Source organism: Brachionichthys hirsutus, chromosome 5 (assembly GCF_040956055.1).
Source record: "Brachionichthys hirsutus isolate HB-005 chromosome 5, CSIRO-AGI_Bhir_v1, whole genome shotgun sequence".
In the NCBI taxonomy this organism is placed as follows: Eukaryota; Metazoa; Chordata; class Actinopteri; order Lophiiformes; family Brachionichthyidae; genus Brachionichthys; species Brachionichthys hirsutus.
In genome coordinates, this window is record NC_090901.1 from 15,520,742 (window position 1) to 15,545,599 (window position 24,858).

General features: G+C 48.7%; 1 protein-coding gene across 1 annotated transcript in view; it reads right to left on the bottom strand.

Annotated features, from left to right (window-relative positions):
- Nucleotides 1-10,404: 10,404 nt before the first annotated feature.
- Nucleotides 10,405-24,858, bottom strand: part of zfpm1 (zinc finger protein, FOG family member 1) — a 101,318-nt gene continuing 86,864 nt past the window's right edge. Inside the window, exons 5-9 of the mRNA XM_068739565.1 lie at nucleotides 18,349-18,451; nucleotides 17,108-17,356; nucleotides 15,571-15,804; nucleotides 15,250-15,492; nucleotides 10,405-12,983 (exon numbers count right to left, since the gene is read on the bottom strand). Of these exons, the coding sequence (XP_068595666.1) occupies nucleotides 10,405-12,983; nucleotides 15,250-15,492; nucleotides 15,571-15,804; nucleotides 17,108-17,356; nucleotides 18,349-18,451 (3,408 nt within the window). The remainder of the gene's footprint in view (nucleotides 12,984-15,249; nucleotides 15,493-15,570; nucleotides 15,805-17,107; nucleotides 17,357-18,348; nucleotides 18,452-24,858) is intronic.

Genomic DNA, 24,858 nt, shown 5'->3' on the forward strand with positions numbered 1-24,858 from the left:
GTCCCTGACCCTGGGGCCGGTTTGACCCCACGGATAAAGGTGGTATTAATATTTGACGATAACAGGAGGGTTAAGAGTAATGAGAATATCGATCAGGCCAGTAATGTGATCGTTAGGTCATGTGAGGCGTCTGATGCTATTGATTTGTGATCGTTAGGTCGTGTGAGGCGTCTGATGCTATTGATTTGTGATCGTTAGGTCGTGTGAGGCGTCTGATGCTATTGATTTGTGATCGTTAGGTCGTGTGAGGCGTCTGATGCTATTGATTTGTGATCGTTAGGTCGTGTGAGGCGTCTGATGCTATTGATTTGTGATCGTTAGGTCGTGTGAGGCGTCTGATGCTATTGATTTGTGATCGTTAGGTCGTGTGAGGCGTCTGATGCTATTGATTTGTGATCGTTAGGTCGTGTGAGGCGTCTGATGCTATTGATTTGTGATTGTTAGGTCGTGTGAGGCGTCTGATGCTATTGATTTGTGATCGTTAGGTCGTGTGAGGCGTCTGATGCTATTGATTTGTGATCGTTAGGTCGTGTGAGGCGTCTGATGCTATTGATTTGTGATCGTTAGGTCGTGTGAGGCGTCTGATGCTATTGATTTGTGATCGTTAGGTCGTGTGAGGCGTCTGATGCTATTGATTTGTGATCGTTAGGTCGTGTGAGGCGTCTGATGCTATTGATTTGTGATGGTTAGGTCGTGTGAGGCGTCTGATGCTATTGATTTGTGATGGTTAGGTCGTGTGAGGCGTCTGATGCTATTGATTTGTGATCGTTAGGTCGTGTGAGGCGTCTGATGCTATTGATTTGTGATCGTTAGGTCGTGTGAGGCGTCTGATGCTATTGATTTGTGATCGTTAGGTCGTGTGAGGCGTCTGATGCTATTGATTTGTGATCGTTAGGTCGTGTGAGGCGTCTGATGCTATTGATTTGTGATCGTTAGGTTGTGTGAGGCGTCTGATGCTATTGATTTGTGATCGTTAGGTCGTGTGAGGCGTCTGATGCTATTGATTTGTGATCGTTAGGTCGTTTGAGGCGTCTGATGCTATTGATTTGTGATCGTTAGGTCGTGTGAGGCGTCTGATGCTATTGATTTGTGATCGTTAGGTCGTGTGAGGCGTCTGATGCTATTGATTTGTGATCGTTAGGTCGTTTGAGGCGTCTGATGCTATTGATTTGTGATTGTTAGGTCGTGCGAGGCGTCTGATGCTATTGATTTGTGATCGTTAGGTCGTGTGAGGCGTCTGATGCTATTGATTTGTGATCATTAGGTCGTGTGAGGCGTCTGATGCTATTGATTTGTGATCGTTAGGTCGTGTGAGGCGTCTGATGCTATTGATTTGTGATCGTTAGGTCGTGTGAGGCGTCTGATGCTATTGATTTGTGATCGTTAGGTCGTGTGAGGCGTCTGATGCTATTGATTTGTGATCGTTAGGTCGTGTGAGGCGTCTGATGCTATTGATTTGTGATCGTTAGGTCGTGTGAGGCGTCTGATGCTATTGATTTGTGATCGTTAGGTCGTGTGAGGCGTCTGATGCTATTGATTTGTGATCGTTAGGTCGTGTGAGGCGTCTGATGCTATTGATTTGTGATCGTTAGGTCGTGTGAGGCGTCTGATGCTATTGATTTGTGATCGTTAGGTCGTGTGAGGCGTCTGATGTTATTGATTTGTGATCGTTAGGTCGTGTGAGGCGTCTGATGCTATTGATTTGTGATCGTTAGGTCGTGTGAGGCGTCTGATGCTATTGATTTGTGATCGTTAGGTCGTGTGAGGCGTCTGATGCTATTGATTTGTGATCGTTAGGTCGTGTGAGGCGTCTGATGCTATTGATTTGTGATCGTTAGGTCGTGTGAGGCGTCTGATGCTATTGATTTGTGATCGTTAGGTCGTGTGAGGCGTCTGATGCTATTGATTTGTGATCGTTAGGTCGTGTGAGGCGTCTGATGCTATTGATTTGTGATCGTTAGGTCGTGTGAGGCGTCTGATGCTATTGATTTGTGATCGTTAGGTCGTGTGAGGCGTCTGATGCTATTGATTTGTGATCGTTAGGTCGTGTGAGGCGTCTGATGCTATTGATTTGTGATCGTTAGGTCGTGTGAGGCGTCTGATGCTATTGATTTGTGATCGTTAGGTCGTGTGAGGCGTCTGATGCTATTGATTTGTGATCGTTAGGTCGTGTGAGGCGTCTGATGCTATTGATTTGTGATCGTTAGGTCGTGTGAGGCGTCTGATGCTATTGATTTGTGATCGTTAGGTCGTGTGAGGCGTCTGATGCTATTGATTTGTGATCGTTAGGTCGTGTGAGGCGTCTGATGCTATTGATTTGTGATCGTTAGGTCGTGTGAGGCGTCTGATGCTATTGATTTGTGATCGTTAGGTCGTGTGAGGCGTCTGATGCTATTGATTTGTGATCGTTAGGTCGTGTGAGGCGTCTGATGCTATTGATTTGTGATCGTTAGGTCGTGTGAGGCGTCTGATGCTATTGATTTGTGATCGTTAGGTCGTGTGAGGCGTCTGATGCTATTGATTTGTGATCGTTAGGTCGTGTGAGGCGTCTGATGCTATTGATTTGTGATCGTTAGGTCGTGTGAGGCGTCTGATGCTATTGATTTGTGATCGTTAGGTCGTGTGAGGCGTCTGATGCTATTGATTTGTGATCGTTAGGTCGTGTGAGGCGTCTAATGCTATTGATTTGTGATCGTTAGGTCGTGTGAGGAGTCTGATGCTATTGATTTGTGATCGTTAGGTCGTGTGAGGCGTCTGATGCTATTGATTTGTGATTGTTAGGTCGTGTGAGGCGTCTGATGCTATTGATTTGTGATCGTTAGGTCGTGTGAGGCGTCTGATGCTATTGATTTGTGATCGTTAGGTCGTGTGAGGCGTCTGATGCTATTGATTTGTGATCGTTAGGTCGTGTGAGGCGTCTGATGCTATTGATTTGTGATCGTTAGGTCGTGTGAGGCGTCTGATGCTATTGATTTGTGATCGTTAGGTCGTGTGAGGCGTCTGATGCTATTGATTTGTGATCGTTAGGTCGTGTGAGGCGTCTAATGCTATTGATTTGTGATCGTTAGGTCGTGTGAGGAGTCTGATGCTATTGATTTGTGATCGTTAGGTCGTGTGAGGCGTCTGATGCTATTGATTTGTGATCGTTAGGTCGTGTGAGGCGTCTGATGCTATTGATTTGTGATCGTTAGGTCGTGTGAGGCGTCTGATGCTATTGATTTGTGATCGTTAGGTCGTGTGAGGCGTCTGATGCTATTGATTTGTGATGGTTAGGTCGTGTGAGGCGTCTGATGCTATTGATTTGTGATCGTTAGGTCGTGTGAGGCGTCTGATGATATTGATTTGTGATCGTTAGGTCGTGTGAGGCGTCTGATGCTATTGATTTGTGATCGTTAGGTCGTGTGAGGCGTCTGATGATATTGATTTGTGATCGTTAGGTCGTGTGAGGCGTCTGATGCTATTGATTTGTGATCGTTAGGTCGTGTGAGGCGTCTGATGCTATTGATTTGTGATCGTTAGGTCGTGTGAGGCGTCTGATGCTATTGATTTGTGATCGTTAGGTCGTGTGAGGCGTCTGATGCTATTGATTTGTGATCGTTAGGTCGTGTGAGGCGTCTGATGCTATTGATTTGTGATCGTTAGGTCGTGTGAGGCGTCTGATGCTATTGATTTGTGATCGTTAGGTCGTGTGAGGCGTCTGATGCTATTGATTTGTGATCGTTAGGTCGTGTGAGGCGTCTGATGCTATTGATTTGTGATCGTTAGGTCGTGCGAGGCGTCTGATGCTATTGATTTGTGATCGTTAGGTCGTGCGAGGCGTCTGATGCTATTGATTTGTGATCGTTAGGTCGTGCGAGGCGTCTGATGCTATTGATTTGTGATCGTTAGGTCGTGCGAGGCGTCTGATGCTATTGATTTGTGATCGTTAGGTCGTGCGAGGCGTCTGATGCTATTGATTTGTGATCGTTAGGTCGTGCGAGGCGTCTGATGCTATTGATTTGTGATCGTTAGGTCGTGCGAGGCGTCTGATGCTATTGATTTGTGATCGTTAGGTCGTGTGAGGCGTCTGATGCTATTGATTTGTGATCGTTAGGTCGTGTGAGGCGTCTGATGCTATTGATTTGTGATCGTTAGGTGGTGTGAGGCGTCTGATGCTATTGATTTGTGATCGTTAGGTGGTGTGAGGCGTCTGATGATATTGATTTGTGATCGTTAGGTGGTGTGAGGCGTCTGATGCTATTGATTTGTGATCGTTAGGTGGTGTGAGGCGTCTGATGATATTGATTTGTGATCGTTAGGTCGTGTGAGGCGTCTGATGCTATTGATTTGTGATCGTTAGGTCGTGTGAGGCGTCTGATGCTATTGATTTGTGATCGTTAGGTCGTGTGAGGCGTCTGATGCTATTGATTTGTGATCGTTAGGTCGTGTGAGGCGTCTGATGCTATTGATTTGTGATCGTTAGGTCGTGTGAGGCGTCTGATGCTATTGATTTGTGATCGTTAGGTCGTGTGAGGCGTCTGATGCTATTGATTTGTGATCGTTAGGTCGTGTGAGGCGTCTGATGCTATTGATTTGTGATCGTTAGGTCGTGTGAGGCGTCTGATGCTATTGATTTGTGATCGTTAGGTCGTGTGAGGCGTCTGATGCTATTGATTTGTGATCGTTAGGTCGTGTGAGGCGTCTGATGCTATTGATTTGTGATCGTTAGGTGGTGTGAGGCGTCTGATGCTATTGATTTGTGATCGTTAGGTCGTGTGAGGCGTCTGATGCTATTGATTTGTGATCGTTAGGTGGTGTGAGGCGTCTGATGCTATTGATTTGTGATCGTTAGGTGGTGTGAGGCGTCTGATGCTATTGATTTGTGATCGTTAGGTGGTGTGAGGCGTCTGATGATATTGATTTGTGATCGTTAGGTGGTGTGAGGCGTCTGATGCTATTGATTTGTGATCGTTAGGTCGTGTGAGGCGTCTGATGATATTGATTTGTGATCGTTAGGTCGTGTGAGGCGTCTGATGCTATTGATTTGTGATCGTTAGGTCGTGTGAGGCGTCTGATGCTATTGATTTGTGATCGTTAGGTCGTGTGAGGCGTCTGATGCTATTGATTTGTGATCGTTAGGTCGTGTGAGGCGTCTGATGCTATTGATTTGTGATCGTTAGGTCGTGTGAGGCGTCTGATGCTATTGATTTGTGATCGTTAGGTCGTGTGAGGCGTCTGATGCTATTGATTTGTGATCGTTAGGTCGTGTGAGGCGTCTGATGCTATTGATTTGTGATCGTTAGGTCGTGTGAGGCGTCTGATGCTATTGATTTGTGATCGTTAGGTCGTGTGAGGCGTCTGATGCTATTGATTTGTGATCGTTAGGTCGTGTGAGGCGTCTGATGCTATTGATTTGTGATCGTTAGGTCGTGTGAGGCGTCTGATGCTATTGATTTGTGATCGTTAGGTCGTGTGAGGCGTCTGATGCTATTGATTTATGATCGTTAGGTCGTGTGAGGCGTCTGATGATATTGATTTGTGATCGTTAGGTCGTGTGAGGCGTCTGATGCTATTGATTTGTGATCGTTAGGTCGTGTGAGGCGTCTGATGATATTGATTTGTGATCGTTAGGTCGTGTGAGGCGTCTGATGCTATTGATTTGTGATCGTTAGGTCGTGTGAGGCGTCTGATGCTATTGATTTGTGATCGTTAGGTCGTGTGAGGCGTCTGATGCTATTGATTTGTGATCGTTAGGTCGTGTGAGGCGTCTGATGCTATTGATTTGTGATCGTTAGGTCGTGTGAGGCGTCTGATGCTATTGATTTGTGATCGTTAGGTCGTGTGAGGCGTCTGATGCTATTGATTTGTGATCGTTAGGTCGTGTGAGGCGTCTGATGCTATTGATTTGTGATCGTTAGGTCGTGTGAGGCGTCTGATGCTATTGATTTGTGATCGTTAGGTCGTGTGAGGCGTCTGATGCTATTGATTTGTGATCGTTAGGTCGTGTGAGGCGTCTGATGCTATTGATTTGTGATCGTTAGGTCGTGTGAGGCGTCTGATGCTATTGATTTGTGATCGTTAGGTCGTGTGAGGCGTCTGATGCTATTGATTTGTGATCGTTAGGTCGTGTGAGGCGTCTGATGCTATTGATTTGTGATCGTTAGGTCGTGCGAGGCGTCTGATGCTATTGATTTGTGATCGTTAGGTCGTGTGAGGCGTCTGATGCTATTGATTTGTGATCGTTAGGTCGTGTGAGGTCGTTTGCTTGTATATTAGCCGGCTTCATAACATGATTAGAGATCGTTTTTGTAATTGAAGCCATTTTCTTTATGAAGTGCGTTTGGCCCGTGTCGGCCACCGTACTCTTGGGATAACGGTTATTGCTCAGTCAGACACCTCCTATGTTCCAACAATTCAGCTGGTGACCGTGCAACACTCTTTATCAATTCGCGTTCTCAGCAAATAATGTGTGTAGCTAAACCCCGGCAGACATTGATGAAGATAAAGGTTCTCTGAAACCTTTAATAAAGGTCAGCCTTGAGAACGCTAGAGAACATTTCCTTCCTGGTGAATCTCCAGAAATACCGGAAGAGCTTGTTCTCAATTCTAGCAGCTGCCGGAACAAGTAGAAAAAAACAGAAACAAAGCCTGTATAAAAAAACTGTGTCTACACAGTTGTTGGAGCTCTGAAACGTCACAATGAAACACCGGAAGTGACGTTAATGATTCAAATCTTCAGCGGTGCTTCATTCGTTACAAGGAGACGCAAAATGTTCGGTGTCTCCCTCCTTCATAGCGAAAGATGCACCTTCACCTGAACTCGAAGAACTTTAATGATGGACAATGCGAATTAAGGAAAACAATCCTGTGTCTGGAAACACTGACCTTGTTTCACCCGCAAAGACAAGCTAAAGGTGTTGCACAATATGACATGATATGGAAGCAACATGTTTCCCTGTGAGGATTAAATGGTTCCAGAAAATGAATACATGTTAAGACAAGAACTTCTAGACTTTATAAGTTGTTCTGTCTGAACGGTGTAGGAATTACAAAACTTTTTATTTAACTATTTAGCCAGCACAGTAATTACAATAAAATATTCAGTTTTGATATCACTTTTTTAAAAGGTTGTAACTTAAAAATTGTTAGAGATAAAGCCATACTGTAAATGAGAAAAATCATAAGTATGAACCAAAGTTTGTGATGGGAATAAATTAACACATGGAATAATGTGGAAAAGTTCCATTCAAATGCAATCATCACGCAGGAACAAAGATAATCAGTACAAAATCAAAGCAAAACCAAAAAGCCACCACCTTGTCTTATCATGGAAAACCAAACCAAAACAAGAGACAATCAGAGACTGCAGACCCCGCCTCCAATAGACTATTCAATCTTGTGAGACAGTAAACAGGGCTTCTGGATCAGAGGGGCCAAACCTGCGCTAGCTTGCTGCTCCGGAACGGGAAAATATACAACTACAACTGTAACATATATGAAACCAGAATGAACTATGAGTGTGCACACCAAATTTGAAATCTCTAGCTCCAAAATTGACGTCAGGATGGACTCCTGAAAAATGCAGATTTTAGAAAGAAAATTAGCTCTCAGATCCGGATTGTGATCCGGATCAACGCCATTCTCGGGGAGGACCGAGCCGCGGACAGAATCTTGCTTGTGTAAAAATTTCAAGTCGTTTGGGTTACTAGTTTTTGAGTTATGTGCATGGACAGACAAACAGACCCAATTGCAATACCCTCACCTCCCCTTCGGCGAGGGTAAAAACCAACCGAAGAGGGCAAATAAAGAACATTCCCTGAGACAATGCCGCGGAAAAGACGTCACTTTCAGGATCAGCACTGGACAGCTCTATATGTAGCTGGCTACTTATGGAGCTGTCCAGTGCTGAACCTGAATGTGAACTTCAGCACTGGACAGCTCCATATGTAATGTTCTGTAGCAATCAGGGAGCTCTAAAAGTCGACACCAACTGCTCATGCAGGTTTGTGAACAAAGACTGCTCCACTGAAAAGGACACCTTTCTCTCACAAGTTTTTTTATTTCCCATGCATAGTTTGGACAAGAGTGCAGTGGAACTGAACAGAAATTAAAAGTGTGGAAATGAAAGTTTTGACATTCATTTAGATTTTCTCCATTGTGAACTGACAGACAACTTACTAATGAAACATGTTTGCAAAGAGTCGTCTTCAAACTTTCAGAAAGTCCTTCAAAGTGAAACGGACGCATTTTGGATGGAAAAAAGTTATGCATAACAAATACATAAAAAGAAAAGTCCCTAAAACTAAAACATTCAGCACATTTTTATACAACACAGTGCAATTAAATGGTGGTCAGTTTAAAGGATGATTTTTCCAGAACTCTGTTCCACTATTTGTGACATGACTGTCTTTCTTTTGCTTCTCCTCTCTCCTGTCACGAACTGAGAGACCTGCGCAATAGTAAACACTTGGCAGTGAGCCGTGTGGACCGGCGTGGCGCCAAACCACCCCAGCGGGCCAGTACTTTCACGTTTTTAAAAAGTCCTTCACTTTTAGATTTGGCTTCCAGATAGGAGAACCAACAGGTGGGGTATGACGCACAGGGGCATGTGTGGGTCTACTAAGGAACCAGAAGTCCAGATGGGTCCCGTGCTGCAGGGCTGACAGTTAGACCGTGTTAGATCCGTGATCAGGAGCTCTCTGCTGACTAGAACCACACTTTGAGTGTGTGTGTGTGTGTGGGGGGGGGGGGGGGGGGGGGGGTCGATGCTCTCGGATGGCCAGCTTCAAACTTGGGCACTAAAAACTCACATCAGACAAAAAGCCTTTCACAGATCAAACGATCTCTGCGTTGCCATTGCAGCAACAACATTGTGGTGTAAACTGTGTATGTGTGTCCACGAGAGAGAGACTCCACCTGTCACACACACTGCAGGTTTTATTCTAGGTGTGTTAGGTGCTGGTTCCCTGCTACACCTTCACTGCTGGACACTGTGTTAGAAAAGCAGTGGTTGGTGTTTCAGCGCAAGGCAGCAGACTCTGTGAAGCGGTGTCCGTCCTCTGTGTCGGACGGAGAAGCCAACTACGGCGTGTCCGTCCTCTGCGTGGGACGGAGGTGCCAACTACGGCGTGTCCGTCCTCTGCGTGGGACGGAGGTGCCAACTACAGCGTGTCCGTCCTCTGCGTGGGACGGAGGTGCCAACTACAGCGTGTCCGTCCTCTGCGTGGGACGGAGGTGCCAACTACAGCGTGTCCGTCCTCTGCGTGGGACGGAGGTGCCAACTACGGTGTGTCTGTCCTCTGCGTGGGACGGAGGTGCCAACTACGGTGTGTCTGTCCTCTGCGTGGGACGGAGGTGCCAACTACGGCGTGTCATTTAGACTAGATAAACCAAACACCAAATGCTAATGTGATAATAAAGGACTGTGTGATCCCAGTGATTACTGTGACAAGATATTATATATCTACACTTGGAAAATACTTCAACAGACCCAGATCTAGACAGTTCCTTCAAATAGTATTAAAAATATACAAATAAAAAATACAAATACTCTCAGTCACTCGGTAGGTAGTTTTCTGTTGACATGAAATCAGTGAGGACTTAAAGATAGAAGATAAATATTTCACATTTTTCTCCCTTACATTTTAAAGAGAGAGAAAAAACTTGTGTCTGAAAGAAATGACAATCTGTCCATGTTGAAATATTACCCTTCAGTCATTAGTAACATGGAGATACCGCATATTTCTCTTTCAGCTAAAAATGTTTTTCCTTATCTAGTAAGCAAAGAAGAGCCAGTGTTGAAACCAAAAGCATTATGGAATTCTTTTTTCAGACATTATGAACAGATAATAAAAACAGTGACAATGATCAAGTCTTCTCCAGACAACAGAAATTAATCCTCCATTTACGTGTGGAAAGATAAAGAGTTCAGGAAAAGACTGGAGATTCTTCATAATTAGCATCATCATTACGGAATTATCATCATCATCATCATCCAACAGCCAGAATCTGTTGAACAGAGCCATTATAGACTCAACACAGACAGAGAAGAAGCTGCTCACAGGTACTTTTAATGTCCCACCATGCAACTTGCTGTGAGGCCAGGAGCGTGCATCTGCTTGGCTGGGGACAGGGACTAAGACAGAGAGTGATCTGTGGGGGGGGAGGGGGGGCACAGTGTGTTTAGGTCGGCCCCATCTCCACTCTTAGTGTGCTACAACCTTTGACCCATAGGAGGAGAACTATCAGGTAAGAACGGCTGGTAGCACCACCTGCACAGTCGGGCATCGGGCCCCACCAGGTGAGTAACAGGCTTCCATCGTCATCAGGGGTCAGGCCAGCCGAGTGCTGGTCGGACAGGCAGAGAATGATATCTGAGCTTCTTGTAACGCAAGGAAGCAAATCCTCCACCCAGAAAGGTCAAACTCACTTTACGTGTTCGGCACTGTGGGAGGAGCAGTAGTATTTCTTATGAGCTATGAATGTAGAGAGGCTGCTAAACTTGATGTTGCACAGCCGACAAAAGCGGGAGTTACCGTTCTGAACAGGGGAGACCGCCGTGGTTTTAGGGCTGGCCATTGGGGGGACAGGATGGGATATCACGGCTGGGGTGGCCTTGTTTGGATGGTTGGATGGCCGTGGGGTCAGGATTTCAGGCACAGGTGACACAGTATGAGACGGGGGCCTTGGTGGAGACACAGGGAGAGAAGAGCTGGCCAAAGGGGATCCATCGCCAGCGAAGGGGCCGTCGTTTACCAGTGGAGAGACAGGAGAGGACGTACCACTTCTTGTCTGTCCGTTGATGCTGTCTCTGTGCAACCGGGACACCATTTTGGACTGACTGGTTGCAGTAGCTCCATCCCTCGGACTAAGACTGGGGCTACGGCTCACTGCACAGCTTGGCTGGGGCAGAGCCGCCTGGGGTGGTTGAATGGCAACAACCAGGCCATGGGTAGTCTTGAAATGCTCCATCAGGTCAGAGGTGACGAGCCTGTTAGGGCAGTATGGGCAGATCACCTGAAGGGAACTGGCGGCCACACCTTTGGCTCCAGCCCCCGGTGTGGTAGCTGTATGGGGTAGAGATGCGGTATTGGAGGCAGGAAAGTCAGAGGACTGAGGACTGGATGATGTGTCTTGAGGTTGGAGCACCCAGTCAGCAGGGAGAGCTTTAGCCTCCACGGGATGCTGAAGATCTGGGCGCTCCTGCTGAGACCTGCTTTTGGGAGAGGTAGAGGATGGTCTCTTGAGCCTTTGAAGTTGCTCCAAGGTGTGGGGCTGGAGGGTGGTGGCTGGGCAATAGTATGTTTTATGGGCCAGGTAGTTCTCAATGTTGTTGAAGCTGATGCTGCAGGCGGTGCACTTGTGATAATCACTAAGAGGCAGGGCAGGGAGAAGACTGCTGCAGCTGTGTTGTGGAACCTCTTGCAGGCGGGGCCTTTTGCTCAGGTCAATTGGGCCATCTTCTTCAGGGCTGGAGCCGCTTGCTCCACTAGGTGAAACTTCTTGCTTCACTGCCAAGCCTAGAATGGAAGGAGATGGGGCAGATGCAGCCGCAGACGCAGCCGCAGATGCAGCCGCAGCTGCGTCCGCCAAGGCTTCAGTTCTGGCCATGTGAATTTCGTACATCTTTTTCCTTTTGCGTGTGCGAACGGGCTGAGGAAGGAAGGCGGCCGCAGAGGCTGCCTTGGCCATGTGTACAGATCTCTGGTTGGATGGATCATGGCGGGATGCACAGTAGAAACGTTTGTGAACAGTATAGTTGTCATGACGGCTGAAGCGGATGTTGCAGGCCTCACAGAATGTTCTATTGGGATCATCTTCTAGGTCCTCTGCAGAACCACTAGTAGGACTCTGGCTGCCTTCGCTTGCTCTTCCTCCACCAACCCCTCCTCCAAGATTTCCACCCCCACCTTCCCCTTCAGAAGATGATGATATTCCCTCTCTACCCACAGGAGTTTCAGTTTTGACTTCTACCAACTTCCTAGAATCTGTTGCTCCACTCCCTGCAGGAGGGTCAGAGTCAGGTGGAGATGCAGAAGCTGCTCTGCTTGCTTCAGCCTGAGGAGATGTGATCATGCCATGAGCCCCGCTGGGAGGCGCCGTGGCTGCAGGGCCTGAAGCCAATGCTGCACCTTCTCTGTGGTGTCTGCTGGAGCAGTACAGCCTCTTATGTGCATAGAAGTTGTTAATGTTGTTGAAGGTGATGTCGCACTCAAAGCAGGTGGCTCCTTTATGAGGAGGTGTGGCTGTAGCTGCTGGTGCCGTTGGTCCAGGGGAGAACAAAGCTGCTGCATTGTTCTGAGGAAGAGTCTGTCCCTGTTTCAGCCGGCTGTGGACCATCTCTGACATTTTAGCTAGAATTTCAGAGGCCTGGGGCAAAATGGCTGCCTCAGGGCTTAACATGTATTGAGGCAGGAACATTGCACCTACTGGAGGAACTGACCCGGTACCACCCACATGGGCTGGGCTAGAACCAGGGGTGGGACTCGCTGGTTCTGTCTTCACAGTTGTGGTGCCAGGACTTTTGGGAGAATTTGATGTCTGACAGGAGTATGTGGAGACAGACCCTTCCTTTTGTGCTTTCCTTTTTGCCTCTTGATCTCCCTCCTCTCCCTCAATCACGTGCTCATCTCCATTCTCCTTGAATTTCATTTGCAACCCTTCTGTCTCAGTATCTGAGTGAGGCTCCTCTTTAATCTTCAGGTCAGTAATGAGGGGATCAGTAGGACTAGAGTCCCGAGGCGTGGCTGAGCTGCCGTTGGCGCCTGGGCTGGAGGAGTCTGGCTTGGGTACACAAGCAAGGGGCTCCCTCTCCTGGGGAGACAGATGGAGCTGAGGCTGATCAACTGAAGACGGGGTACTTTGGCGAGGGGTTGGACTCCTTTCTGCTGGAACCCTGACCTCGAGGTGGGTTCGTACATGCTGCTGAAGCTGGGCAGGGGAGTCAGAATTGTGGCCACACAGTTGACACTTGAGCACCACACCAGAGTCTCCTGGGCTGAGACCTGATGAAGAAAGTCAATAAGCACATGTTAACGATGACAGTACCGTACATTTGAATGTAATATCAAAATAGTTCTGACAGATGTAGTACAAAAGGAAAAGTCTTTAATGTACACATTAAATACGTTTGTAGTACAAACAAACAGTCACTCTCAGGTTGAAAATCAAAGTTTCCTTTATTGTTAATTCTAGAGCATGGCCGAGACACAGAGGACTGAAATTCATTTTCTCTTAGACCCCCAGGTGCAACAGTGAGTATTTACAACTAAGAAACAATGGAAAACTAGTCGATTCAAGAAAATGGTCTAAAATGTAAATACAGAAGATAAACAGAACAGAATGTCAGGCACCAAAACAGTTCTTCAATGGCCGTAATGCAATTGGCAATAATACAAATATAGCTTATAAATATATATAAATAATTGGCATCTTCCCAACCCGGACGGTACGGTGTCTCCTTCAAGCTCGGGCCCTCAACCAGAGGGAGCTTAAGGGTTCTAGCAGGATCTTAGCTGTCCCCAGGACTGCCCTCTTCTGGACGGAGATGTTGAACGTTGTTCCTGGTACCTGCTGGAGCCATGCACCCAGCTTGGGGGTTACTGCCCTTAGTGCCCCGATCACTACTGGAGTCATGCACCCAGCAAGGGGGTTACTGCCCCTAGTGTCCCCATCACTACTGGAGCCATGCACCCAGCTTGGGGGTTACTGCCCCTAGTGCCCCGATCACTACTGGAGCCATGCACCCAGCTTGGGGGTTACTGCCCCTAGTGCCCCGATCACTACTGGAGCCATGCACCCAGCAAGGGGGTTACTGCCCCTAGTGTCCCCATCACTACTGGAGCCATGCACCCAGCTTGGGGGTTACTGCCCCTAGTGCCCCGATCACTACTGGAGCCATGCACCCAGCTTGGGGGGTTACTGCCCCTAGTGTCCCCATCACTACTGGAGCCATGCACCCAACTTGGGGGGTTACTGCCCCTAGTGCCCCGATCACTACTGGAGCCATGCACCCAGCTTGGGGGTTACTTCCCCATCACTACTGGAGCCATGCACCTAGCTTGGGGGTTACTGCCCCATCACTACTGGAACAATGCACCCAGCTTGGGGGTTACTGCCCCTAGTGTCCCCATCACTACTGGAGCCATGCACCCAGCTTGGGGGGTTACTGCCCCTAGTGCCCCGATCACTACTGGAGCCATGCACCCAGCAAGGGGGTTACTGCCCCTAGTGTCCCCATCAATACTGGAGCCATGCACCTAGCTTGGGGGTTACTGACCCTAGTGCCCCGATCACTACTGGAGCCATGCACCCAGCAAGGGGGTTACTGCCCCTAGTGTCCCCATCACTAATGGAGCCATGCACCCAGCTTGGGGGTTACTGCCCCTAGTGTCCCCATCACTACTGGAGCCATGCACCCAGCTTGGGGGTTACTGCCCCTAGTGCCCCGATTACTACTGGAGCCATGCACCGAGCTTGGGGGTTAATGCCCCTAGTGTCCCCATCACTACTGGAGCCATGCACCCAGCTTGGGGGTTACTGCCCCATCACTACCGGAGCCATTGTTGCCTTCACTCCCCACATGCTTTCCAGCTCTTCCTTTTGTGTGACACTACAGTGCATAAAAAGGAAGCGATTGAATGTTATTTTTAATAAAAGCTACTTACAATTATGAAAACTATTTAAATATCAAACCAAGTGTTGTAGTATAATCAGCAGGAGCCAGTTGAAGGCTGCAGTGACAGATTTTGGTGGCACTACAGTGTCTAAAAGTGAAGTTCTTGAATATCTGTGTAGTGTCTCTTTTTGCTGTTGCAATTTGCAGACGGTCCCTTGGCGTCGTCTCACAGCCGGCTGCACGTCGACACCAATGTTATTTCTGCAGTTAATAAAACTGAGCTTGTAGCACATCGTCTACCTACAACGATGGGGAAGAGGCATCGCTTTTATTTTGACAACGTCTCACCAACGAGTTATTGATGCTGGAAGTCCGAATCAGTCAAGATCGTTCCAACTTTACCGAACCTTTAGACACTATTTGCCGAGAATGCGAATAGTCTGAAAAATCGTGTGTCTGAGCAATGGCGTTATCCCCGATGTCCCATAGCGCGTCTTCGTGTGCGGAAGTAGTTCTATCAAGCAGAAACTCACGATTGTACGTGCGCTTACAGAAGACGTACATAAACATTGCGACTTGGAAGACAAAAAACACGAAAGAAGCCGCCATCAAGCATCAGAAAAACAAGTTGTCACAATGATGTCAGGCCTTACCAGTGGAGAGGGGCAGCTTGGGAAGACCTGGCCCCGGAGTGTAGACCTCACTACAAGACCCAGGCTGGCAAACCATGTGGCTGGTGACGAGATGACTGTAGAGGATGTCTCTCGTGGTGGAGACGAAGCCACAGCCGTGACACACTCCATTCAACGTGTCCGTGTGCACCTTAAGGTGCCGTTCACAGTTTGCTTTCGTGGTAAAGGCTGACAGACAGATGAGACAGACAAACGGACGCTCGCCTGCAGATAGAGGCAGGTTGAAGTCAGCCTCAAAGTTCTTGAGCCTTTGTTTAGCATACGGATCCATCTGGTTCTTACCACTGTGTGTGCGCATGTGGATCTCCAGTGAGCTGGCACTGGGACAGCTCTTGCTGCACTGGGGAAAGGGGCAGATGCGTTCGTTGGGGTAAGAGTCCTTGCTCTTGTCTTGCGGTGGGGATGAGGCTGCTGCAGGCTGCTTCTGACGGCTGGCACAGTAGTACATAAGGTGTGCCTGCAGGTTCCTCTCACTGCGGTACCAGATCCCACAGTCTTTGCATGGGAAAATGTCTTCTGATAGAAAAACAGAAATGAAGAGTTATTTGACTAAAAGCTCCATGAAAACGATGACTTTGAATAGAAAGGCGTTGCTGTTTAGGTCTCCATATCAAGAACATCGAGTGGTGTGAAAAACGGGTTGCCCCTTTCTGATGTCTTTTTTTGCATGTTTGTCACACTTAAATGTTTCTGATCAAACATATTTAACTAGAAAGCACTCAGAGCACAGACCTCCACCAAGCAGCTCGTTTCCATCCTAAATGGATCCACATGGTGATCTGGATCAGCACCAAAAGGTTCTAGATTGTTCTTGGTATCTTTATATACCAACCATGAAAAGTACAGGTGAATCTGTAGTTACTTGTACTCTCTGTTTATGTGTATTTTCAACTAATTCTTAAATAAATAAATGGGTTTAATGTTAAAATGTAATATTTGTTCCTGAATCCATTCTGGATCAGAACCAGATGAAATTCGGTAGTGAGATAGAGACACCCCCCCCCCTACATGACTGTCAAATTCCATAAATATCGGTCAATAATCAACTACGATATTGAGGAATAACATTTTGAAGCTCCATTGACTGCAATGTTAACGGAAAATTCAAAGTGATCCAGAATCCAGGATCTCTTCTGGATTATCACCAAAATGTGATCATCTGTTCCACATTCCCAACATTTCCTGAAAAATCATCCAGATCCGTGCAGAAGCTTATTTTGCTAATGGACCGACGGACAGACAGACAAATATAATAGAATAGTATATTTCACTCTGTTGCTACTCGAACTATGTTTTGACCGAATACCGTCGGACACCATTGAAGTATTTTCAGGCAGCTAGCATCGAAGCCAGCGGGCAGAATTCATTCAACAACATATGTCCAGTCATGTCACATAATAGCATGTCCCTAGCCGTGGTTTAGGGAGTCCACTTGTCAGAGGGACAGTGCTTCCATCCTTGGTCCCTGCAGATACTGAACGAAACCAGCAGGGAACATCTCACGTTTAAAGGTCTGCAGTGCCATCTTGTGTCCAATGGGAAAATGACACCCTCAATGCAGCATTTCAGAAGGGCCAACACGTATCATCTTAAATGTGTCTGAATAAAAGCTGTTAAGAGTGGACAGAATAAAATGTATAGCATAGCATGTATAGCACGTTAGCTTTTTCCAATTTGATGACACATTCCTGAAAAGTATCCTCCTACTTTTATGCCTCTGATTCTAATCAATGATTCTCTCAACCAGACTAGAACCTACTTTTAAATACTGTAGATTATACTGTATTAATAACAATCACTTCATTGAATGTTTCCTTACTGTTTACAACAGCTGTGGCCAAGATGGAAGCCATGCCAGCCTGTTGTGGGAGGAGCTGGATGTCTGAGTGGAGAGCCGCTGGGTACGAAGGCTCCTCCTTCACCGCAGGTTGCTTCTGGGTGACAAGGCTGAGTGGCGGAGAAAGCTGGGCCAACGGGGAGGAGGAGGAGCCCAGAGGAGGCAACAGGGAAGCCAGAAGTCGTTCACCAGCCGCGATCTCTCGGGTCACCTTGCAGCACAACTCCTCACCTGCAGACAGGAGTTGCATCAGCGGACATGCGTCCTGGCAGGAAGCAGATGGGTGACGTGTTCTGATGCGTGACGCGTTCTGACGAGTGACGTGTTCTGATGCGTGACGCGTTCTGATGCGTGACGTGTTCTGACGAGTGACGTGTTTTGATGCGTGACGCGTTCTGACGAGTGACGTGTTTTGATGCGTGACGTGTTTTGATGCGTGACGCGTTCTGATGCGTGACGTGTTTTGATGCGTGACGCGTTCTGATGCGTGACGTGTTCTGACGAGTGACGTGTTCTGATGCGTGACGTGTTCTGACGAGTGACGTGTTCTGACGAGTGACGTGTTCTGATGCGTGACGCGTTCTGACGAGTGACGTGTTTTGATGCGTGACGTGTTTTGATGCGTGACGCGTTCTGATGCGTGACGTGTTCTGACGAGTGACGTGTTCTGATGCGTGACGTGTTTTGATGCGTGACGTGTTCTGACGAGTGACGTGTTCTGATGCGTGACGTGTTTTGATGCGTGACGTGTTCTGATGCGTGACGTGTTCTGATGCGTGACGCGTTCTGACGAGTGACGTGTTTTGATGCGTGACGTGTTTTGATGCGTGACGTGTTCTGATGCGTGACGTGTTTTGATGCGTGACGTGTTCTGACGAGTGACGTGTTTTGATGCGTGACGTGTTTTGATGCGTGACGTGTTCTGATGCGTGACGCGTTCTGACGAGTGACGTGTTCTGATGCGTGACGCGTTCTGACGAGTGACGCGTTCTGATGCGTGACGTGTTTTGATGCGTGACGCGTTCTGACGAGTGACGTGTTCTGATGCGTGACGTGTTTTGATGCGTGACGCGTTCTGACGAGTGACGTGTTCTGATGCGTGACGCGTTCTGACGAGTGACGTGTTCTGACGAGTGACGTGTTCTGATGCGTGACGTGTTCTGATGCGTGACGCGTTCTGACGAGTGACGTGTTCTGATGCGTGATGGTCTGTGGTCACAGACCTTGGCTGTAGACGGCACAGTTGGCAGCACAGGGGTCAGAGGTCAGGGGGAGCAGAGCGATCCAACAGTCTGGATCTTCACACACCAGAGTCAGCCTGGAGTTCTGCCCACAAACGCACAAAGAAAGACAAATGAGCAGCAAATCGATCAAACCGTCAATACGAGAGGAGAGGATGCATCCGTCTGGGTGTGATTAAACAATAGTTTTTATTTTTTTAGTTTTATTACTGATTTATTTTATTTTACATGATCTTCCAGAAGTGTAAGTCTTGTTTTGTCACATGAGTGAAAAATAAATACAGATAACGCAGATATGCGATAACACAGATATGTTCCCAGAGCAGGACGCAGCACATGCGTCAATGAAACGTAAATCATTAATTCAATCCAGTTTTATTTATATAGCGCCAGATCACAACAGGAAGTCATCTCAAGGCTTTACAGGAGTAGCAGGGAGAGACAGAACCCAACTTGACCCACAAGAGAAAGAACTCTGGAGACGGAGGCAAGGAAAAACTTCCCTTTAACAGGCAGAAACCTTGGACAGAACCTAGGCTCATGGTGAACGGCCATCTGTCTGACCGGCTGGGTTGAGAGGGAGGGAGAGAGAAACAGACAGTGGTAGAAAGACAGAGAGACAATGACAGAGAGGGAGCGACAAGGACAGGTAGGAGGAGAGTCAAAAACAAAGGGAGGGAGAGTGATAGAGAGACGGAGAGCAGGAGCAGGCATTGGTGGGGCCCTTGGGGTCGTTCACGGGGTGCTCTTGTGGCTTGGACTTTTCTGGGGGTGCTGTGGTGCCCTTTGCGGGTCCAGGTGACAGCTCTCTCCTTCGGTGGAGGTTTCATGCATGCCAGGTCCACCAGACCAGCTCCTGTCGAAACTCACTATGAGAGTTAACTCCTCCCCCTGGACTCTGAGTCAGGGGGGGGTTTCTGGGTGAGGCGCTCACTCTGCTCTGCCTCCTCTTCCTCAGATTGCCTAGGACCTAGATGATCCAGACTATCCTCTCAAGACTTTGGCAAACCTGGTGTTTTATGATAACTCTGGTCGCCATGGTTGGATGAAAAGGGGAGAACAACAAGCAGAAATAAACAAGCTGCAGCCATCCCATTACAAAAGCGTGAACATGACAACAGCAGCATCAAACACATGATCGCCCTCCCTCCAGGAAATACACGTTTAAACTACCTGCGATTGTCACGTTTAAGTGTCCCCCTCTTCACAGGACAAGATGATCACCAAAACAGTCACGTGGTACGCACCAAAAAAAAGAAGAAGCACGGAGCAGAGGATGATTACAACCCGCGAAGGAAATGAGGACAGCACAGGCTAACAAAGCTGCACTGGTGATAAAGGAGGAGAGAGATAAAAAGAGGAATAAAGGGGGTGAAGAAGAGAGGAAGGGAAGAGAAGATCTGATGTGGTTGACAGGCTGCTATTCAGACAGCTGACATAATGAGATCCACGGTGGATACGGAGTGGAGAGTCAACATCCAGCTTCTGTGTGTGTGGAGGTATGAGAGGAGCAGAGCGCACACACAGACACACACACACACACACACACACACACACAGACACCTACACACACACACACACACACACACAGACACACACACACACACACACACACACACACACACACAGACACACACACACAGACACACACACACACACACACACACACACACAGACACCTACACACACACACACACACACACACACAGACACACACACACACACACAGACACACACACACACACACACACACACAGACACACACACACACACACACACACACAGACACCTACACACACACACACACACACACACACACAGACACACACACACACACACAGACACACACACACACACACCTACACACACACACACACACACACACACACACAGACACCTACACACACACACAGACACACACACACACACACACCTACACACCTACACACACACACACACACACACACACCGTTTCAAACGTCATGCAGTCACATCACAGCAGATGGTTTTTACCACAACCTCAATTCCGATTGAAAACATCTGATCATGGTCAGAGATCCCCATGAACACACCAACATGTCCAATAATCTGGTGACCTGAGAACAGGACCCGGAACGCTGGACTGATCGCTGGCCGTGCACGGTAAACGGCACCACTGCTGGGACGCGGGTTCCGCCCACCGCCTCGTCGGTGACTCTGTCCTGTATTGTGTGGAGTGTGTGCCATATTCCTGACAGCCATTAGAGATTTGACCTGTTGCTTTTATTTGGTCACCTTTTGCTACACCTTCCAAGAGAGCCGGAGAGGATGAGCGAGGACCTCAACGAGGAACCTGGAGTAAAGGGTGGGGCGAGCCCCCAGCTTTATCAAGCCTAACCCTAAAGAGTCCTCCAGTGACAGAAGCATCGTGCCTGCGGATGTCTGGCAGGTACCGTAGCGCTCGCTGAAACTTAAACTGAAACTTCCTGTTCAGAAAACACAACAATTTAAGCATTTAAAATAAATGCAGTAGTTTTATGTATAATATTTGACTATGTAAACGCCGTTCAGTTTTTCTTTGGTGCAAGACTCTTCATTGTCCACCAGGAGGCAGCATTCCCTCAGCACCCATCCCAGACTCCTCATCCCAGAAGAAGTGAAGTCCCCAACAAGAGTCCAGGCAGACATGGAGGTGTTGCTGCTGTCCTGATGTTAGCTTTCACGCTAGCGTTTCTACTGTACTGCTGCTTTATGTGACCTTTTAATCCTTCAATGCAAAGTGTTTCGAGGCGAAGGTGTTATTTAGTGCTGATTTCATGCACCTCTTTGGCCTCCTTCAAAACGGCCCTAAAAATACACCTTTTAGGGGGACAGAAATGGAGATAGTCATCACGACTCTCTCCGGATCAACCCCCCCCCCCCCACCCCCTTTTTTGTCCTCCTACGTTGCACATATTAATTGCCTTAGTAATTTATTGTAATTTATGTAATTTATTGTCATTCATTGTCATTTTGCATCAGTGGTGTCATTTATTTTAGATTAATTGTTAGTTTGCATCGGCGGTGTAAAATCATTTTATTTTTCTAATGTTACTTTGCATCAATTGAGTTATTGAATATTGGTTTTATTTTTATGTTTTATTTTTATTATTTTTATTTGTATTGTTAAATTTGTATTGTTAATTGTGGATGATTTATGTACGAAGTACTTTCAACGGAAACAAGACCGCAAGGGCTTTTTAGAAATGCTCCTCTTAGACAGGATGTTAGACTGTACTTGTACTGTAATACATGCTACTGTGTGACTGTACTTGTACTGTAATACATGCTACTGTGTGACTGTACTTGTACTGTAATACATGCTACTGTGTGACTGTATTTGTACTGTAATACATGCTACTGTGTGACTGTACTTGTACTCTAACATTCTATCTAATAAATATATTCATTCATTCATTCATATTATGCATTTGTGCATTTTAGTTCCTGGTTTCTACACTTAACACAATTAATACTACCAGGTTGAAGGAAATACAACAGTGAGTATATGCCCAATGGGGGCCTTGTTAAAACCTGATATCCTTCCCTCCACTCTGTAACAACTGGTCAGAGATCTGCTTCATGTCCTTGACTCCCTAAATGCCCTCCAGAGAATAGAACATTCTTCTGTGTATTCATTTTATGAACAGAAAGTATTCGGGTATTTTCTCCTATCTGCATTAGGTACAGGTATAGAACTTTAGTGCACAGTGGTGGATGAACATTCAGTACCACTGCACCAGTTTATACTTCTGGAGCTATGAGGTTCTGTTCACCCTGATTCTCTTGTTATTGGGCTTGGAGACTTTAACAAGGGAAACCTGAACTTCCCAATTCCAGACAGTTTATTAAATGCCCCAGCAGAGAGGAGAACACGTTGGGCGGGGCCGTCCTCGGACTATCAGACCACGTGGTCGTCCACCTCATCAGAGACTGAAGCTCGCTAAACCTGGAGTTACCATGGAGCCCGAGGAAGTCCAGAGACTCCGCCGGGCGGTCGCCGCCCAGAGCGAATTTTTGTCCCAGCAGGCCGACTCCACCCGGGTTTTGTCTCAGGCCATACAGGCCCTTGAGTCCCGGCTCGCCCAGGTGGGTTCGGACTCTGCCGCCCCGCCCGCTCCGTCACGAGAGCCTCAGCTGGCCTTACCGGCTCGCTACGCCGGGGAACCCGGACGCTGTGGGCGTTTCCTACACCAGTGCTCGATTTTCTTTGACCAGCAACCACGAACCTACCGGACGGACGAATCCAGGATAGCCGTGGTTCAAAGCCTTCTGCTGGACCGCGCCGCCGACTGGGCCCTCGCGGTGGCGGAAGCACACTCCCCCATCAACCGTTCCTACGACCGCTACACGGAGGAGCTCAGGAGGGTCTTCGACCACCCAACCAGGTCCCGCGACGCGGAGGACCAGCTGCTGCTACTCCGCCAGGGACCCGACACGGTGGCTGCCTATGCCATCCGGTTTCGGATACTCGCCGCAGCCACCAATTGGAACCCGTCTGCCCTTCGGACCGCTTTTCGCCACGGCCTGGCGGAAAATATCAAGGACGGGCTTGCCCTCCGTGACGAGTCCCCGTCCTTGGACGACCTCATCACCCTGGCGGTCACCCTGGACAACCGCCTGTTGCAACGCCGCCAGGAGAGACGGAGCCTCTCCCGACGACCCCGGTCTGCCCCCGACGGACGCCGTCCCTCCCGGGCCACCCGGCCCCCAGCGAGAGACCACGCCCCAACCCCGTCACCGCACCAGCAGAGGAGCCCATGCAGTTGGGTCGATCCCGGCTGTCCACCCAGGAGAGGGAGAGACGCCGGCGGAACGGCCTCTGTCTGTACTGTGGGGAGTCCGGGCACTTCCTGGCTGCTTGTCCGAGCCGTCCTGCCCCACCGGACCTACGCCAGTTAGGGGTGACGCCTCGAATCCGCTCCACCGCCGCCGTGGGCCCGCCGGGCCGGACCCACGTCCCAGGTGCTGTGTCCCACGGGGGACAATTGTTCCCCGTCCAAGCTCTCATTGACTGTGGGTCAGACGCTAATTTCATAGACTCTGAATTCTGTCAGCAGTGTTTGATTCCTGTAGAGCCTCTGGAGAAACCGCTTAAGCTGTATGCGTTAGACGGCATTAAGCTCACCCCCGTCTCCAGCCGTACTTCCGCTCTCTCTCTCACGCTAGCCGGGAACCACCATGAACACATCACCCTGTACGTTATTCCCTCACCCGGTGCACCAGTAGTCCTCGGTCTCCCCTGGTTACAGCTCCACAACCCCCTCATAGACTGGTCATCCGTTTCCATCTCGGGCTGGAGTGCATTTTGTCACACCCACTGCCTACGCGCCGCTACACCACCACCCGGCTCCTCACACTCACCCCCCATAGAACCCGCCGATCTGTCTCTGGTCCCCTCCGTGTACCATGACCTCCGGGAGGCATTCAGTAAGGAACGGGCCTTGACGCTACCACCTCACCGCCCATACGACTGCGCCATAGATCTTATCCCGGGGTCCTCTCTCCCCTCTAGCCGCCTCTACAACCTGTCCCGACCAGAGCGTGAGGCCATGGAGAACTACATCACCGATTCCCTGGCTGCCGGGCTCATCCGGCCCTCCACGTCCCCGGTCGGGGCAGGTTTTTTCTTCGTCGGTAAGAAGGACGGCTCACTCCGCCCCTGTATCGATTACCGGACCCTGAATGACATTACCGTTAAAAATAAGTATCCACTCCCGCTCCTAGATTCAGCCTTCACCCCACTCCATCAGGCCACCATCTTCACCACTCTCGACATGCGTAACGCCTATCACTTGGTTCGCGTGCGGGAGGGGGACGAGTGGAAGACGGCGTTCAACACTCCTGTGGGTCACTGAGTACTTAGTGATGCCCTTCGGTCTGTCAAATGCACCTGCCGTGTTTCAGGCCTTGATTAATGACGTGCTGCGAGACATGCTGGGCCGCTTCGTCTTTGTCTACCTGGATGATATATTGATCTTTTCACGTGACCCACAGGAGCGTACACAACACGTCCGCCTAGTTCTCCGGAGGCTCCTGACTAACCGGCTGTTTGTGAAGGCTGAGAAATGCACATTCCACGCACGTTCTGTGAGTTTTCTGGGATTTATTGTGGGGGAGGGGGAACTGAGACCTGATCCTGTGAAGATCCAGGCCGTTACAGAATGGCCGCCGCCCGGGTCGCGGAAACAGCTGCAACGATTCCTGGGGTTTGCTAATTTTTACAGACGTTTTATTCATGGTTTCAGTGTCGTTGCAGCTCCACTCACCCGGCTTACCTCCACCAAGATCCCCTTCACCTGGTCACCAGCTGCTCAGACCTCATTCGACCGCCTAAAGGCATTATTCACCTCTGCCCCCATCCTGATCCACCCAGACCCGGCAGCCCAGTTCGTGGTGGAGGTGGACGCCTCTGACGTTGGAGTCGGGGGCGTTCTCTCCCAACGCTCCTCTCAGGACCAGAAACTCCACCCC